The following is a 17451-nucleotide window of genomic DNA, read 5'->3' as shown; positions in this document are numbered from 1 at the left end:
AAGTACTGGGGGGAGGGGATTAGGCGGGACATGGAACAGTTACAGCTCACCGAGGACATGACCCTAGATAGGAAGGTCTGGAGGGCGCGAATTACGGCAGTGGATTAGGGCCAGTTTGGGTCGCTAGTGTAGGGAATTTCTTGGTGGGGGTTTTATTCCTGTTATGATTCCGTGTTCCGTGTTCCATGTTTTATTACGAATCTGTGTGCTTTCCTCTGCTTTCCTCTGTTTTATATTACTTATGGGTGCTGTATTTATGTTATGTAATCTGCTTCTGTGCTTTACTATGTGTTTGTGTGGTACCTCGTGCCTTGAGCTGGGGGTCTATCGGAAACAGCCTTTCTACTTCATCAGAAGTAGAGGTATGGACTGCATACATCTTACCCCCCAAACCCAACTAGGTGGGAATACACTGGGTTTGTTGTTGTTTTTGTACTATTATTTTATCTCGAAATTATTTATATTAGTACCTCACACCAAACGATTCCTTAGTTCATTACAAGATTATATATTAAAAAAAAAACTAGTAATAATTTATGAAGGGCAAAATAGAAAACTAGTTATAAAAATAAAATAAAAAGTCGTTTAAATTAGAAACTACTAAAAAGATTACATTCTCTATAAATAGCAGGAGTAAGTATTTAAGCTTTTCCTCTTCCTCTTCAGCCGAAGGATGGAAACAGCTTTTGCAATTGGGTAATCTTCTCGTCTCATAAAAGATACAAATTACAAACATCAACAATCACCATGACTCCTGGTATATATAATTTCTATCGTGTGTTTGTACATTGTAATCAAATTGTATATATAATGTATAACTTATGGCATTGGACATGAATTTGGTGATTCTTGAAAAAAAGAAAACAAGTATTTGAGGTTAAGTTGCAAAAGGGTATTTAGAAATTAAAGTTGTGCTCCTCACCTGAAAAAATTTTAAAAGTAAAAATTACTTGAAGAATTCATCTTGAAAAATTGACTACAATATATTTTTTGAAAAAAAAATAAAAAATTGTATGTCCATCCATATAGGATCTTAAACTTGTGTTTGATTGATAATTGTACGAGAGATTGGAAAAGAGTTTGAAGAGATCATAAGGTATTGCTATATGCCTATACCGCATTGAATTGATGTCTAAATCATACATGTTTTAACTATACTTGGAACTGAAATTTTCTGCCAAAATGTCGGATAAGCGATGCATATATTGTGTACTATGATTGTTTTGTCCAATAGATCAAGCCAAACATGCCGTAAGATTATTCAATTTCTTCTAGCAGATGTTAAAAGAGTTGTTGTTGGAGGGGAAGGAGAAGATAGAATCAGTGAATTGCCGGCAAATGTTTTAGATCGTATACTTGAGCTTCTTCCTGTCAAAGACGCAGCAAAACCCAGTATTTTGTCCAAAAATTGGAGATACAATTGGGCTATGCTTTCAAATTCGCAGTTGGACAAGGCCTTTTGCTATAAATTGGCAGTAAAATCTCGATCAGTTTTCAATTCTCTTACTACATCTTGGAGCCATTGTATAGTTTAATCTTGATGTTTCAGGATTACGTAGGTCTTCATATGCACATATTGATAGATGGATGCTTAATGTCACCAGAAATGATGTCAAGGAGCTATACCTTCATATGTCTGATAATAGTAGTTATAAATTGCCTTCTTATGTACTTAATTGTCCAACCCTGAAAAAATTGGAACTCTTTAACTGTGCCTTCAAACCACCAAATCCCTTTGTTGGCTCCCGGCATCTAATAACCATTCGTCTGGAAAGTATAACCTTTGTACCAACCACTGAATTTATTGTTATCAATTGCCCCCTTCTTGTCAATTTAGCCTTGCTGGACTGTCGTGGCACTTAGTACCTCAAAATTGTTGTCTCATCACGGTTAGAGTACTTGTTTGGTCATGGGTGTCCCTGTCTCGATCTAAATCTCTTTATGAACTGCAAATGATTGAGAAAGTTACAACTTGAAATAGACGAAGTGGTTGATAATCCAAATCGAGAACATGATGAAAGATCAACTTTGGAAAAGCTTCTTTTAAGCGTTGCAGCTACACTTGAGTTTCTCCTAATGGGCTTAGGTTACTTTGAGGTAAGAGATTGACGTGTCCTTATACTTGTATATCTTATAGGATTCATACTCATGTATTCTAATTTTTGTTGCTCTGAAGCTCTTGACTGCTGACACAATTCCCAAGGGGCCTCCATTTACACGCTTGCAAGAGCTGTCATTAGGTATAGACTTTGGAAATCTGTCTCAGACCACTTGCGCTCTACAGTTGATTAAAAGTTGCCCCAATTTGAGTAAACTTCAGATTTGGGTAAGTACTGGAAGATTATGTGGTCATGAACTTGATATGTGTATGATCTGGTTGATTTTTTCACTTCATATATGTGAACATGAAAATCCATATTGACATGGTATTTCTTTATAGTGTATAGCATAGTATGTATTGGATGTTAGTTATAACTACTGCAACGTAAAACACTATATATTGCTCCTAAATTTCTTAATGTATGCATGCCATTTTGAATACTGGTTTCACTCCTCTCTAAATTACTTGTCCCGGAATCTTTTGTATGCCGTTAACCTTTAGCATGATATGGAAGGCATCCATCTAGTAGTAGTGGTCAAGGAAGTCATTAGAATCCGAATTCGTGACTACTGTTTAAATTATGCTTCTCTAAGCTATTGGGTTGCCCCTTTAAGATAAGACCAATCTCATTTATTTAGGGATGTAATTTAGACAAATCTACAGAATCAATTCAGGTTTTGCATATTAAATGGAGCGAGAAGGCAGTGTAATAAAAATATCACACTAATGCTATAGTTTAATCTATTGTACAATGCTACTCACCTTTTCTTTAGATTTTCAGCCTATACATGATAGATGGTTATTTCTGTCTCTAAAATATCCTGAATAGTATACACTTTTTTGTTTACCTATATATAAGTTAAATCAGCTTAATGCATAGTTTACCCTTTTCCAATTTGAATGCACTTCACATCATGATAAGATAGGTATATGTTTTATGTATATGTAAGCACGAGAGTTTTAACTGATTCTGTACTTTATTTTACACCATTAGGGATGTGCTTCCAGAGACAGTGCTGAAGCAGTTTTGAAATATCTGAAGAGACCAATTACCTGCTTGGACCTACGACTCAATGAGCTCAAATATGTGGGGATTAGTTCTCATGAGTGCTCAAAAACTGAATTGCTTTTTGTAAAACTATTGTTTGCTTGCACTCCATCTTTGGTAAGGATGTGCTATGAGCAGCAAAAACCATTTGATTCCAGCGATGAAAGGAAACTCACCAGAAAATTGATGTGTTTCTCCAGAGCTTTTCCTTCCATTTTTCGGATTAGGAGATTAAGAACAACAACGTGCGTTGCATATATAATGGTATGAATTTAGTATATGTGTGTACAAACATTTTATTGTGATATTTTTGTATTTTGGACTATTTCTCTCCTATTTGTTCCTTTTCTTGTAGTTTGGAGAATAATGTTAGTATATGGATATAAAATTTAGCCACTTCAACCCACCGGAAGTGAAGTGAGCCTTCACCAAAGCCTAAATTTTCTTTAGATATTAACATCATTTGCTAACAGTGGATTGTCTGGTATCTGGATAACCTAAGACCTTATGCATCGTTTAGCTGTTGTGGATTACTGGACTGTCTGGTGTCCGCAGCGCAACACACGTTTCACAATGTGCCGTATCACTGGTGCTATGACTATCTCTTCTTCTGTTCCTTGCTCCATCATAAAGCAGCCATTGCACTAACCTTTTGGCCATTCGAAATTTTCAAGAAAAACTCTTTTTGTTTTTTTCTCTATACATGAGTTGACAAGGACCTCCATACATTGAGGTAAATTTTATGGTGTGGAATATCAATGATTGAGAGGATAGACAGGGACTAAGGAAGCGCATGCGATGCACAATTTTACTGATTGTTCATTCCATGCATAGCCTCTTCTCTGGCTCTCCTCTACCAACAATCTCTCTTTTTCTCCCCTTTTATTTCCTCGTCCATGACTCTATAATGGCCAAGAACTAGAAAAAAAGAAAAGAAGAAAAGGTAACTGCTAATATAATGAAATTGTAGCAGGCTAGTCAATATGGACCATTAGCCCTGCATTAGACCACGAGGACATTTGTTCGATTAGCGTATGCAGAACTTAGTAAAAGCACTACCGGTATTGTATCACGACTCAACTAGTAGTTTCATGATTGAGATTAGGGTGATTTTAGTTTACTTCCTGTCAGAAATTGATGCTTTGTATTTTTTAAAGTGGTTTATTATCTATATGTGTGTGTGTACACGGATTGTTTCTTAACAAAAATATCATCTGTACACAAGTAAGAGTATCTAGCTCCGCCATTGTTCCTCACCAAAGTCAGTAGGTTCAGACTCAAGGTCAAGGCAGTTGCAATGAAGATTAATGAGTTCAGTAATAACTGACAACTATGGAGCGCATGATTAGATTGGCTTGAAAGGAAAAGGTTGAGAAATTAACAAGATTGGAGATCTTGGGGAGTTGGCTTTTATATTTTGATTTCTAGTCATGTGCTTATTTAGCACATCATTATTTGACAATTCATTTACTTGTGGTTTAATTTCAACTGCTGAAGACTATTCTTTCAAACCATTTTCAGATTTTTCTAGCTAAAAGAATGTAGGTACATAAAAAGAAGTATTATATTTTCAAAATTCAAATGCCAATGATGATACAAAAAAAATTTTGAGGTAACGTCACTGTCCTACAGAGATAATACAAACAAGCATTCCATTAAATACTTATTTGAGGGGCCAGGAACCAAGTTGACCCCGTAGGCCCGTACACAACAATTGAAGTTTTAAATTTCAGTGAAGTCCACCAACAAGGCGATAATGTGAGGTTTTAGTACTTTTTCAGGATGTGTGTGTCCGTCCATCTTGGTTGTGCTTGTAAGTGACATCAATAATGAATGCGCCAAGATTGAGAATACGAGTGAATCTTTGTAGAGACAGGAGTTGGTCGTAGAATTCCTTCATTTACATCCTTCCACTCTATCACAGCCATTTCTTGAAACTTTTCTGTAATGTGGCCTTTGTTTGATTCACTCTTGCTTTGTCAAAAGAAGTTTCTACCAAATACTTGTGGAAGATTATTTTTTGGACTTGTTAAATAAGATTGCTACTTGTTCAAACAAGTTGCTACTTGTCTCCATTTTCATCTCTATAAATAGAGGCTTTCTTTCTCAATTGTAATACACATCAAATTACAAGAGTTCTCTTTCATTCTCTTGTATTCATTCTTCCTTCCTATTAGAGTATTAAGTTAGGAGAGTTGGTGTTGGGAAATACTTTGTGTGAACCCTTTCTTTTGGAGTGATCTTGCGAGGTTTTCTCTTGGGATATTTGAGTTAATTAGAGTGACTACTCTAATTTTGTAATCTCTCTATTGTACTCTTGTTGATATAGTGAAGTTGTTCCTCTCCGCTCGTGGACGTAGGTCACACTGACCGAACCACGTTAAATTTGTGCCTCCTTTATTTTTTCTTTAAGTACCGTTACTATCAACTTGTTAGTGTCTTTGTTATTGTCATTATAACATTATTTGGCTAAATTCCGCAATAACCGGATTCTCGATCCTAACAAATTTTCCATTGCCACTTTCGTTGATAGTCATAATCTCTCATCTAACACTCAATTCCAATTGCAATCTGGCCTCTACCCTCCTCAACCTGGATTGGAAATCAAAATGTGCTTGTATAAGTGTGAAATAAATTTTTATCGCTTCATGGTTGTAACTCAGGTAAAATAAAAAAAAATCTAAGTTTATTTGATGCAATGTATACCTCATAGGTGGCTATGTCATCAATGAGTTCACATAAGGTCACATTGGCTTCAAGAATTTTAGGGTTCTTGGCCAACCATTCAAAATCTTCTTTGTTAGCAGACTTCATTCCCAAGTAGGATATGGTCGTAAGCAAGTAATAAGTGCTAGTAGCTAATGCATTGGTAGGATACTTAGAAACAGGTGGCATATATACTTCAATGAACCATTTTGCTTCTACAAAGTAGTTTCTCACGATTTCTTTCATCTGTAACAAGCAAAGACATTAAACCATCAGTACTTCTTCAAAGAATAAAATTCATTATAGACAAAAATGGAGAGAAAACTTCAAAATTGATAGATAAAACAGATTAATATTGAAATAACTAATATCAGCCAGGGCTCATACTCTTTCTTTTGCGAGTGAACAACATCGGATCTGCCATCCTTTCACAACTCTCTTTCATAATCATCGTACAGATCTAAAAGTGTTTTGTAACTGATTATCATGTAATCAGAGAGCCGATCAATTTGGTTAATATTCACCTAAAAAATGAAAAGAAATGTATTTGATAATATAAGTGTATCCGTTTTAACATTGCATATTTCATATGCAGAAGGAAAAATGTCTAGTTTTGGATGCCAAGGTGTGTCTTGGATTGTAAATTGCAGGCAAAAATTCAAAATTCAACAAAAACATGTTGAGTGATATGGTCTTTCTTCCCTTTATGGGATCATCTAATTAAATCATAAAATGTTTGAGAAATTGTTCGTAACTTTGTGTGGCATCGGTGGAGACCTCAAGTTCTTTTACAATGCCATAAGCATCGAATGTGACATCTACTATTGAAATCACTGCTATAGTATTAGCAGGCATGACACGAGCTTGAGAGTATTGGGGTTTAGCATACACTCCCACCGTCCAAACTCCAAAAGTAGCACTCAACTGCTATATTCCTAGTGGAAGTGTGGTCACAAAATCCAAATCCTTCCACCATCTACAAAGTAAGTAACTACATATATCAGATTCAGATAATCGCTACAAACAAATAATAGTAATATTTTTCATGTAGATTACCTTGATACTTCACTGAGTTCTTGTTTGTGCAACATATGAAGTAAGTTGAAGTCCAGTTTGGCAAATCGAAGCAACACATTATTCTTAAATTCCTCATCTTCGTAGATAGAGATGAAGTAACGTGTCTCGACGCTAGGAATGCTCTTATGGGGAAATTGCTCAAGGGCATGCTTCACTTGTTCACTCAGAGGTGACTTCAAATGTGGAGCTGCAGATTCAAGATAAGTAGTGGAAAACGAAAGTGCCTCTTCTAAGATGCCTTCTCCATGAGTCCTTACATGTGAAGCTTCGTATAAGTTCAATAGACCCTTAATGTCATTGCAAAGAAATTCCTTGAATTTGCCATTTGCATCTTGGAGTCTGCTGAACATTTCTGGTTCAAATTGAAAAAGAAATTATTCCTCTGTTAAGATTAGTGTCTCAAAAGCTGCACCTGTAAATACAGCTTTAAAGTTGGATTTAAATTTATTAAATGAGGCTGCAATCATACAAAATCAACTTTATTACTTTTGCTTATCTTTAGGTCATAATTATTAGAAATAATGGTAGCTTATTTTACACCTTTATTGAGCTTTTTCAGTTATGTTCTTATGTATAAATGTGGCAGTGATCAATGAAACTTTATAATGCTTTCTGCTCTTTCTTTTCTTTTTCTTTGTTAAGATCTGTTTTTCTCTCCAGCAGATTGGTATCAAGAGCATTGCGATTTGAGGGACATGTGAGAAGAGAGTGAATAAAAAACACAAGTTCTTTCTATATAACCATTCTTTAAACTGTTATCTTAAATAGTTTATAGAAAATGAATTCTGAAACAAGCTTTTTAATTCCACCTGTCCTCAATGGTGAGAATTATCACGCTTGGGCAATTAGAATGATGGTTCATCTTGAAGAACTGGATCTATGGGAAGCAGTAGAAGAGGACTATGAAGTAACTCCTCTTGGAGATAATCCAACATGAATCAGATGAGACATCATAAGGAGAGAAAGACAAGGAAAGCCAAAGCCAAAGCATGCCTTTTCTCTTTGGCATCTCCTTCAATTCTTACCAGAATTATGCAAATGAAGTTTGCTGCAGAAATTTGGGAGTATCTTGAAAAGGAATACCAAGGAAATGAAAGAATGCAGAATATGCAAGAGATGAATCTGATTCAGGAATTTGAAATGAAGAGAATGAAAGAATCAGAAACCATAAAAGATTATGCAAATCAGCTACTTGACTTAGCCAACAAGGTGAGATTGTTTGGTAAGGATTTTACTGATGAAAGAATTGTTCAAAAAGTTCTTGTCACACTTCCTGAGAAATATGAAACCACAATCTCTTCTTTAGAGAATTCTAAGGATCTGTCAAGCATTACCTTGGCAGAACTTGTTAATGCTTTGCAGGCATTGGAGCAAAGAAGAATAATGAGAAAAGAAGGTTCTGTTGAAGGTGCTTTTCAAGCTAAATCACAGAACGAGTCATACGACGAAAAGAAAAAGAACCAAAAGCAAAAACAAGGCAATAATTACAATAATCAGGGAGGAAGTAATCCACCCTGCCCTCATTACAAAAAGATAAATCACTCTTAACAGAAATGTTGGTGGAGATCAGATGTCAAGTACAACAAATGTGGTCAACTAGGCCATATGGAGAGGGTATGTAAGTCACAAACGCAACAAGAAGAAGCCAAAGGTGCTGTAAATCAATATGAAGAAGAGCAATTATTTGTAGCAACTTGTTTTGCTAGCAAAAGCACTTCTAAAAGTTGGTTGATTGATAGTGGATGCAGAAATCATATGACCAGTGATCATGAGCTCTTTAAAGAGATAGATAAATCTATTACTTCCAAAGTCAAAATTGGAAATGAAAAATATCTTAACGCAAAAGGCAAATGAATAATTGCAATTCAAAGCCCTACAGGTTTGAAACTTATAACTGATCTTTGTTCCTGATCTTGATCAAAACCTTTTAAGTGTTGGGCAGATACTCGAAAATAGTTTCAAAGTGTTGTTTGAAGAAAAAATATGTGTCATTAAGGATTCTGATAATATGGAGATGTTTAATGTCAAGATGAGAGAAAGAAGTTTTTCCTTGAATCTATTGGACGAGGAGTAAGCAATAATTATTAGGTTGGAAAATGATTCTGAGTTATGCCACAAAAGACTCGAACATTATCATTATGATGCCATACTCTTCATCAAATAAAATCAACTATAAGAAGGTCTCCCAAGCCTTGAGAAAAATCTGTCTACTTGTGAACCTTGTCGGTATGGAAAGCAAACAATGCTTTCTTTTCAGAATTCATCCTGGAGGCCAAAGAATAAACTGCAACTTGTTCACATGGATGTAGGAGGACCTTAGAAAACATCATCTTTAAAGGGAATCTGATACAAGTATGATCATGACCATGGACACTTTTTGAGTATTTTTGAAGACCACTTAAAGGAGTGCACAAGCCCAAGTATAAAGGAGGCCCAAAGCCATCCTCCTGGTACACTTAAGGGGTTTTTTGAAGCCCATTTATGGGAGGGATCTTTTGTCATTTCTCTATTTATTTGTAATGTTGTATAAATAGAACAATGTAGGTTTTATTTACTTAGTTTATGTTTGAGATTGTAAGAACACTCTTCTTGTGAGAGAGAGCTCCAAAACCGAAATTAGGGCATAGCATAAGGATGGATTCACTTGTGTGTTTTAAAGCTTGATACCTTGGTGCTTGAGCGATGGACTCCCTCTTGTGTCATTATAAGAGTTAGGTGCATGTTGAGTGTGGTGTTAGGGTCCAAGAGTTACCATTCTTGGGTTCTTAAGATTACAACTTCATTGTGTCTAACTATCTATCTTTGTTTCTTGTTCTAGTTTCGGGTTTCCCTTGTATTGTTGTAAAATCCGTAGGTTCTAGTAGTTATAGCCTTGTTGTTCTTTATTGTATTATGCTAATATAACTTGTTGGTTGGCTTTTTTGAGGTGTTAACACTCGTTGTTCTCTCTATTCTTGTTATAAGTAGCGAATCCGAGAGTGGTCACCGAAATAGTCTCGGGTTTCCTCAACTTGTGGACTATTTTGATGTATGTTTTCTTGTGTTCTTGGTCATCCTTGTATCATTTGGTATCAAATCTGGGTTTGATTTTGTTCCTATGAATTCAATCTTGGGTTTGTTACTTAGAAAATTAAAAAAAAGGGTGAAAACTAAAAAAAAATCTAGAAAAGTTGAAATCTGTCCATCTTGTTCTTGGCCGAGATTTGTGTTTGTGTGTCTAGATCTTGGTAGTAATTTATTTGTTTAGAGTATTTCAAGTGTTGGTTTATTTCTCACCAACACTAAAAGTGTCCAAATCTAAGCTTGAACTTGAATTTGTTGAAGTTGTTGATGTGAACAAAGGGTGGCCATGGTTGGTGTTGTTGTTCTAGCTTTGGTCTTATTGATGTGGAATTGTTGAGTTTTTGGAAAATTGTTGTTGGATGTTCTTGATGTTGTTGTTGTGTTCTTGGAGTTCTTCACCACATTCATCATCTTGTTAAGCTTTAAATTGCAAAATAGATCTAAAAAGGTGAAAGACAAATTTGTAGTACTTGTTGGTGAAAGTCTTGTTCACATCACTTCAAAGACTTTAACAACCATTTACCAACTACTTTCCATGATTCAAGGACACATGTTATAAGGAGGAATACAAGAAAGTCCAAGTCTTGTTTTGAATTTAAAAAAGAAGCTCCAAGACTAAATTTCCTCCATTAACCAAATCCACCAAGTCCAAATTATGAATTGGTCAAGACTTGAAATTGGCAAGTAAATTTTTTACAAACTCGAGGCCAATAGTGTACTGCCACATCATCAAATCACTGTTCACACGACCATTTAAAGCTCAAAATCGGATCTTCTAGTTTCGTTTTTGTTGTTTTTTTTGTTGATTCCATTACTAACTTACAAGCTAGTACTAGATTGTAAGTTAGTTTTGTAGCCGTTCTTCGTGTTTACGATCCTTCGTATGTCATTTTGTTATTGTTTCCTTGAGTCATTGTAGAGGTTTGGTTCACCTCTCAAGAATGGAATAGAATCTAGCTTGCCATACTTGTGTGATTGAGTGAAGAAACCCGAGAGGCAAAAAAAAAAAAAACTAACGAGAGAGTGTGAGGACCTTTATTTTACAACTAACTCTTTATTATTCTGTAGGTGTTTTTTCTTAGGTACATTGCAATGAAGGGAATGACCTCCCAAACCATGGGCAAAAATGATACACCAATATCCTCATGGCTTCTATTGAAGGCCTCAACCACACTTTGGAAAGAATGCAAGTGAGTCTTGGAAAGTTATAAATGGATGTAACATCATTGAAAGAGGATGTATCTACTATGAGTGGGAGATTGGAACGAGTGGAAAGCTAAAGGATCCGCCCCTCTACTCCTCAATACTATCATATGTCCTCGAGTGGACATAATCAAAACAATTTTCCTACCATCTCCCCCGAAATATTACACCAAATGATCAATCCACCGAGACAACCACCAAATGCTTCCTAAAGCCGAGAGTTTGATAGACCAACTTACCCTCCACTTCACCAAGTCCAACGAGAAGCATTTGGAACCCAAATACCAATACCAAACCCGAGCCCTCCACTTAACCAAAGGCCTCACATTCCAATTCAAGCTCCATTAGACTAAAGAACTTATTTTTTACCCAATCCAAACCCACCTAACCTGAACCAACCAAACCGTGTGGAAGGATATGGTGGGAAAAAAATAACATGGAGGTTATGGAGTCTATGGTAATGCTTACTTGAGGGAAGAAAGAATGATGGGTATACATAAGGAGCTAGGCCGAGAGGTGAGGGAAGGCCACCAAAACTGAGACTTGGGCATAAACTCCATCAAAGTTAGTCTCCCAATCTTCAAGGGTGAGAGTAATCCCGAAGTGTATCTTTCTTGGGAGTCTTCGTGTGATGAGATATTCCAACTCAATGACCTCACTGAGGAAAATAAGAGTTACTATACGATAGCTCATTTTGAGGGGTATGCTAATACGTGGTGGGAGTATGTTAAGCGGTTCGAGAATGAGGTGATTGAGGGACAATCTCCTCCTTGGTTTCAGTTGAAGAACCTTATGCGGCAAAGGTACTTGACCGAGACATATAGGCATGAGCTCCTTGCCAAATTATACAATTTGAGGTAAGAAAGCAAGAGTGTCATGACTTACTATGATAAATTTCAACAATTGATGTTGAAACTTTACCACCGGGGAGAGAAAGTAATTTATGACATTATGCGCTTTAAGGTTGAGTTAAAAAAGGACATCTCCACTCGCATGACGCTTCACAAATTTGACACTATAGAGGGCATCTTTCAAGCGGCTTTAGAGGTGGAGAGGGAGCTCAAAGAGAATTCTTTCATGGCTATCCAACTCGAGATCCCCAAGGCTGTCCAAAAACATCCTCCAAGGTATGAAGGTAAATTTAATTCTACTTCCAATCCCAAGAGATTTCAATGCTTCAAGTGTCAAGGGTGGGGGTACAAGGCTAGTGAGTGTCCAAATCGGAGGAATGTGATCCTAAGGAAGGGGAAGTTATACTACCTAGGAGAGGAAGTAGTGATTAAATCAGATAAGGTTGATGGCAAGCCTCAATATGGAGAGCAAAAAGAGGTTGGGATTCAAATTGAGGAGGAAGTAGAAGATGCGTGGTAGTGTGAGATACCTCTCTAAAACAGGTGAGGCCGTGAATTTATGGGCAAATTCCTCTCAAGATGGAGAGGATGATACAAGTATGATCATGAACATGGACACTTTTTGAGCATTTTTGAAGACCACTTAAAGGAGTTCACAAGCCCAAGTGTAAAGGAGGCCCAAAGCCATCCTTTTGGTACACTTGAGGGGGGGGGGGGGGGGTTTGGAGCCCATTTATGGGAGGGCACTTTTTTCATTTCTCTATTTGTTTGTAATATTGTATAAATAGAAAAATATAGGTTTTATTTACTTAGTTTATGTTTGAGATTGTAAGAATACTCCTCTTGTGAGAGAGAGCTCCACAACCGAAATTAGGGCATAACATAAAGGTGAATTCTCTTGTGTGTTGCAAAGCTTGATACCTTGGGGCTTGAGAAGTGGACGCCCTATTATGTCATTGTAAGAGTTAGGTGCGTGTTTAGTGTGGTTTTAAGGGTCCAAGATTTACCATTCTTGGGTTCTTAAGATTATAACTTCATTGTATCTAACTATCTATCTTTATTTTTTGTTCTAGTTTCGGGTTTCCCTTGTAGTGTTGTAAAACCCGTAGGTTCTAGTAGTTGTAGCCTTGTTGTTCTTTATTGTATTGTGCTAATATAACTTTTTGGTTGGCTGTTTTGAGGTGTTAACACTCGTTGTTCTCTATATTCTTGTTATAAGTAGCGAATCCGAGAGTGGTCACCAAAATAGTCTTGGGTTTCCTCAACTTATGGACTATTTTGATGTATGTTTTCTTGTGTTCTTGGTCATTCTTGTATCAGAATCAAGCATCATCTAACGACACCCTATACTCCTCAACAAAACAGAGTAGTGGAAAGGAAAAATAGGATGTTAATGAAGATGACAAGGTGTTTCCTCCATGAGAAAGGGCTACCAAAGAAATTTTAGGCTGAAGCTACCAATACTGCAGTATTTCTGCTAAGCAGATTGCCAAATAAGTCTCTACTTAGAGCAAGATTCAAGTTTCTCAGAGAAGACTTGGTGTTTCAGCTCTCGAGTTAAGGATGAGTGTTAAGATTAGTGCCTCAAAAGCTGCACCAGCTGCTGTAAATACAGCTTTAAAGTAGGATTTAAATTTATTAAATGAAACTGCAATCATGCAAAATCAGCTTTATTACTTTTGCTTATCTTTAGGTTATAATTATTAGAAATAATGGTAGCTTATTTTACTCCTTTTATTGAGATTTTTCAGTTATGTTCTTTTGTATAAATACAGCAGTGATCAATGAAACTTTATAATGTTTTCTGCTCTTTCTTTTCTTTGCTAAGATTTGTTTCTCTTCAACATCCTCGTAAATGCAATTAGGTAAGTAGAGCTTGATAGATAGATATATTAGTTAGACAGATGTTGTAGTCATGTTGTCTTAGCATTCGAAATTAAAAAGGGAAAATGTACAAATGATTGTACTCTTCATGAGCATCAAAGTTAGGATCAACATTATAAATCTTGTCCAACATTTCGTCTATATGTTTCTCAAAGTGATAGGTAGTACCAAGGCTCTTAATAATGTCAATCATATTCAACTTTTCAGCTAATGTTTTTCCCGACATTCTTAACATGCTCCTAGTTTGTTTCAAAGTTTCAATCTCTTGAGCATACTTTTCAGCAACCTACAAATACATTTATTTAAAAAGTGAATGCATATTCAAAGTGTACACATGAATCTCCTACTTATGATCCATGCATCCAACAAGATAAGAAATTAAGGTAAAAATATACAGACAACTGATTATTAAGGGGGAATGAATGGAAATAATCACCCCAAAGACTTGAAGAGAAGTCGGCAATGGGGGCGAACAATCTCTTCTTCGTAGTTACTCATCACTGCAACCATTCAATCTAATATATGAAAAACAGAGAGAATTTCCTTTCTATTGTTTTTATGTTTCTTTGTAATTGTACTTGCTAGAGAATTGAGCGAGTGATGATAGGAATTGTATCAAAAGGAAATGAGCAATTATTGTAATGATGAATGATGAGAGCCTTTGTCATAGCCCATCTTTTGCGATTTAAATTTTTTATACTTATATTGTAGTAGTCCGGTTGGCCATTGACTCACTTGGCTGTATAGTAGATTAGTATACGTACCCGTGCGATGTACGAATAATATTAAAATATTTTTTCTAATTATTTTATATTAAAATATCTTGTTCAAACATGCTAAATCATATTACTATGATACAGTTTAATTATCATATTATTTCTCAATAAAAAGCGAAAAAAATAAATGTTTTCCTATCCCCTTCCCTATTCCCCAACCCCATACTTTAATTCTAAAAATAAGAATCAGAAAAAGATCTATCCTCGACCACTACACACCTTCCACCCCCCTCCCCAATTACCCCACCTCTAATAAATCTATACGAAAGAACAATCGTGCAATTGTAAAAAGAATTTATATTTTTAATTTTTCTTTATTATATTATTCACAATTTAAAAATATTATTTTAATATTTTCACCACATCTCGTCTCCACCTCTTACCAAATTTATATGAATAAAAATAAAAATAAAAATAATTGTAATTGCAAAAGAGACTTTATGTTTCATATTTTTCTTTGTAATATTATTTACGATTTAAAGATTTCAGATAGTAAAAAATAATTAAAATTTCTATTCTACTATCCCCTATTTCTTCCTTTTAAAATTTATAAATAGTAATATGAGTATTATCTAATTACTTCATTAATATTTTCAAAATTAGTTAAAAATACTATCTCCCCACTCCTCATATATATGCAATTTTCTTCTACTGTGTTTTATTATTTTTCTTGTATTGATTGTTTTCTTATAAAATTTGACAATTTTTAAATGTTCAATAGATAAAAGATTTACAATTTCCTTGGACTACTTCAATCCTTCCTAGCTAAAAAAAATGATGTGAAAGCATTAAAAAAAGTTTACAGTTTTTGTGTGTTGTCTTTTTTGTTAATGCATTTTAAATTTTTTGTTAACTATTGAAGCTTTGCACTTCGATTTCATTGCAAAGGTACAAAGCCTTGTCCACCTTCGGAGGGCTTCCTTAGTGAAGAAGTCTAGGCAAATCCCTGAGGAGTGAATGCAAATTTTGTGCAATATCGCATGTCTCTTCTACCTTACAGGAGCTTTTGCTTGCTCTAGCTATACTTAACTATTTTTCTATTGGATTGTGAAATCTCTGAAAATAAAAAATTATGTTGTTCTATCCCCTCTCCTCCTCCCCCCACATTAGCTTCTTTCTAAGTTTTCACTGCTTTATATCTTTCCCTCCCCTTTTCCTTTAACTCGCTGAAAGAAAAATTTAATATTATACTCTAAGAAAATAGATATGTAAAAGTAACATAGCAATGTTTTATAGTCATCTTTATATGCTTAAGAGAAATATATTAAGAGAAAAGAAGAGATATTTATACACAGATAAGTATATTCACATTCATTCTTTATATAAATGATATACTAAATCTCTTTTATATATTTCATTTCTCAATTGTACTTGTTGAATTTTCAAATACTCATTTCACATTTTTGAGATATTTATGTACATTATATCCATGGAAACTTTAGTTTTCGTAGATACATCTGTGAAAAAAATAAATATAATGTTAATACTAAATAATAGTAAAATTATTAAAACTTAAGTATGAACAACATATCTTGAAAGTTATATAATTGAAATTTGATGAACACTACCTATAATCCTTTTATCCATGATCGGTACGTACATTTATAATAAAAGATTAATACAATGTTAATTAATAATAATAATAAAATAATTAAAAGTTAAATCAAACATGAACAACATACATTGGTAGTTATTCATAGAAATGTGATGAGCATTATATATAATTTTTTTATCCATGGTAGGCATATCTGTGATAAAGATAAATATAATGTTAATTATAAATGATAATAAAATAATTAAGCAGTCAAAATTAAACATTGACAATATACCTTGATAGTTATTCATCATGAACAATATACATTGATAGTTCTTCAGAGAAATCTTATGAGCATTGCTTGTAATATTTCTATCCATGATAAAAATGTCTATTGCAAAAAATGATGTATACTAAAATATAAGTATAAGAAAAACATATTAGTACTAAACTTGAGAATAAGTAAGGACATAAGTATGATGCAATTAGTATTAAAATTGAGAACAAAAATTTCTATCCATTATGCAACATTGAATGTATATCATAAAATAACATCAAGGCAAGTAAAGAAAGATTTATTTATTTTTTGGTGACGAATATTGCATTAAATTAAAAGAGTAAGTTGGGGCATTTCTGACATAGGTCATTCAAAATTTAGTACAAAACAGTGTCTAGTCCCTCTATTGGGAGATAAATTACAAGCATTCACTGATCTTGAAAAAAATATTCCAGCCATGTCTACCCACAGGATCTGTTGTGCACACATCGGCGAAACTTAAAAAAGGTTGATGTCAGAGCCCCCAACTTTGCCATTTCATCTTCTACCTCATTTTGTTCCCTAAAGAAATGGGACACCAGAGGCCTTCCTAATCTTCTTAGTTTTGACCTGTAGTCATCAATAATGGAGTGATAAAATAATTTCACAATAGAAAGCCATGATAGAACTTCAGCCGAGTCAATGTTTATCTCAATTGGGAGGATATTAGGCTTTTCTACAATACGAAGTCCTTTATTAAGAGCAAAAAGCTTCATTTGGTTATTTGTTGCCCAAGAAAAAGCCTTAGCAAAACCCAGTACCTAACTACCATTGGTGGAATGGATCACCCCACAATACCCTCATACCAGGGTTACCCTTACAAGTCCCATCAGTGTTGAGTATATAGCACCCAAGCTTGGGTCTGACCCATCTGATATTGATATCTACACTA

General features: G+C 34.8%; 1 protein-coding gene and 1 pseudogene across 1 annotated transcript; one reads left to right on the top strand and one right to left on the bottom strand.

The window, feature by feature from the left end:
• Window positions 1–2176: 2176 nt before the first annotated feature.
• Window positions 2177–3582, top strand: LOC107857133 (F-box/FBD/LRR-repeat protein At1g13570; the record flags this gene model as incomplete). The annotated part of the gene is given in 2 exon segments (XM_016702085.2): window positions 2177–2326; window positions 3096–3582. Coding segments are annotated over 2 exon segments (474 nt in total), but the record flags the coding sequence as incomplete, so codon positions are not given.
• A 1289-nt stretch (window positions 3583–4871) lies between these two features.
• On the bottom strand, window positions 4872–14431 carry LOC107859822 (annotated as a pseudogene).
• Window positions 14432–17451: the final 3020 nt, after the last annotated feature.

The sequence above is a fragment of the Capsicum annuum genome, chromosome 1, assembly GCF_002878395.1.
Source record: "Capsicum annuum cultivar UCD-10X-F1 chromosome 1, UCD10Xv1.1, whole genome shotgun sequence".
Taxonomy (NCBI): Eukaryota; Viridiplantae; Streptophyta; class Magnoliopsida; order Solanales; family Solanaceae; genus Capsicum; species Capsicum annuum.
Note: the sequence above shows the minus strand (reverse complement) of the source record. Positions and strands in the feature narration are given on the sequence as shown.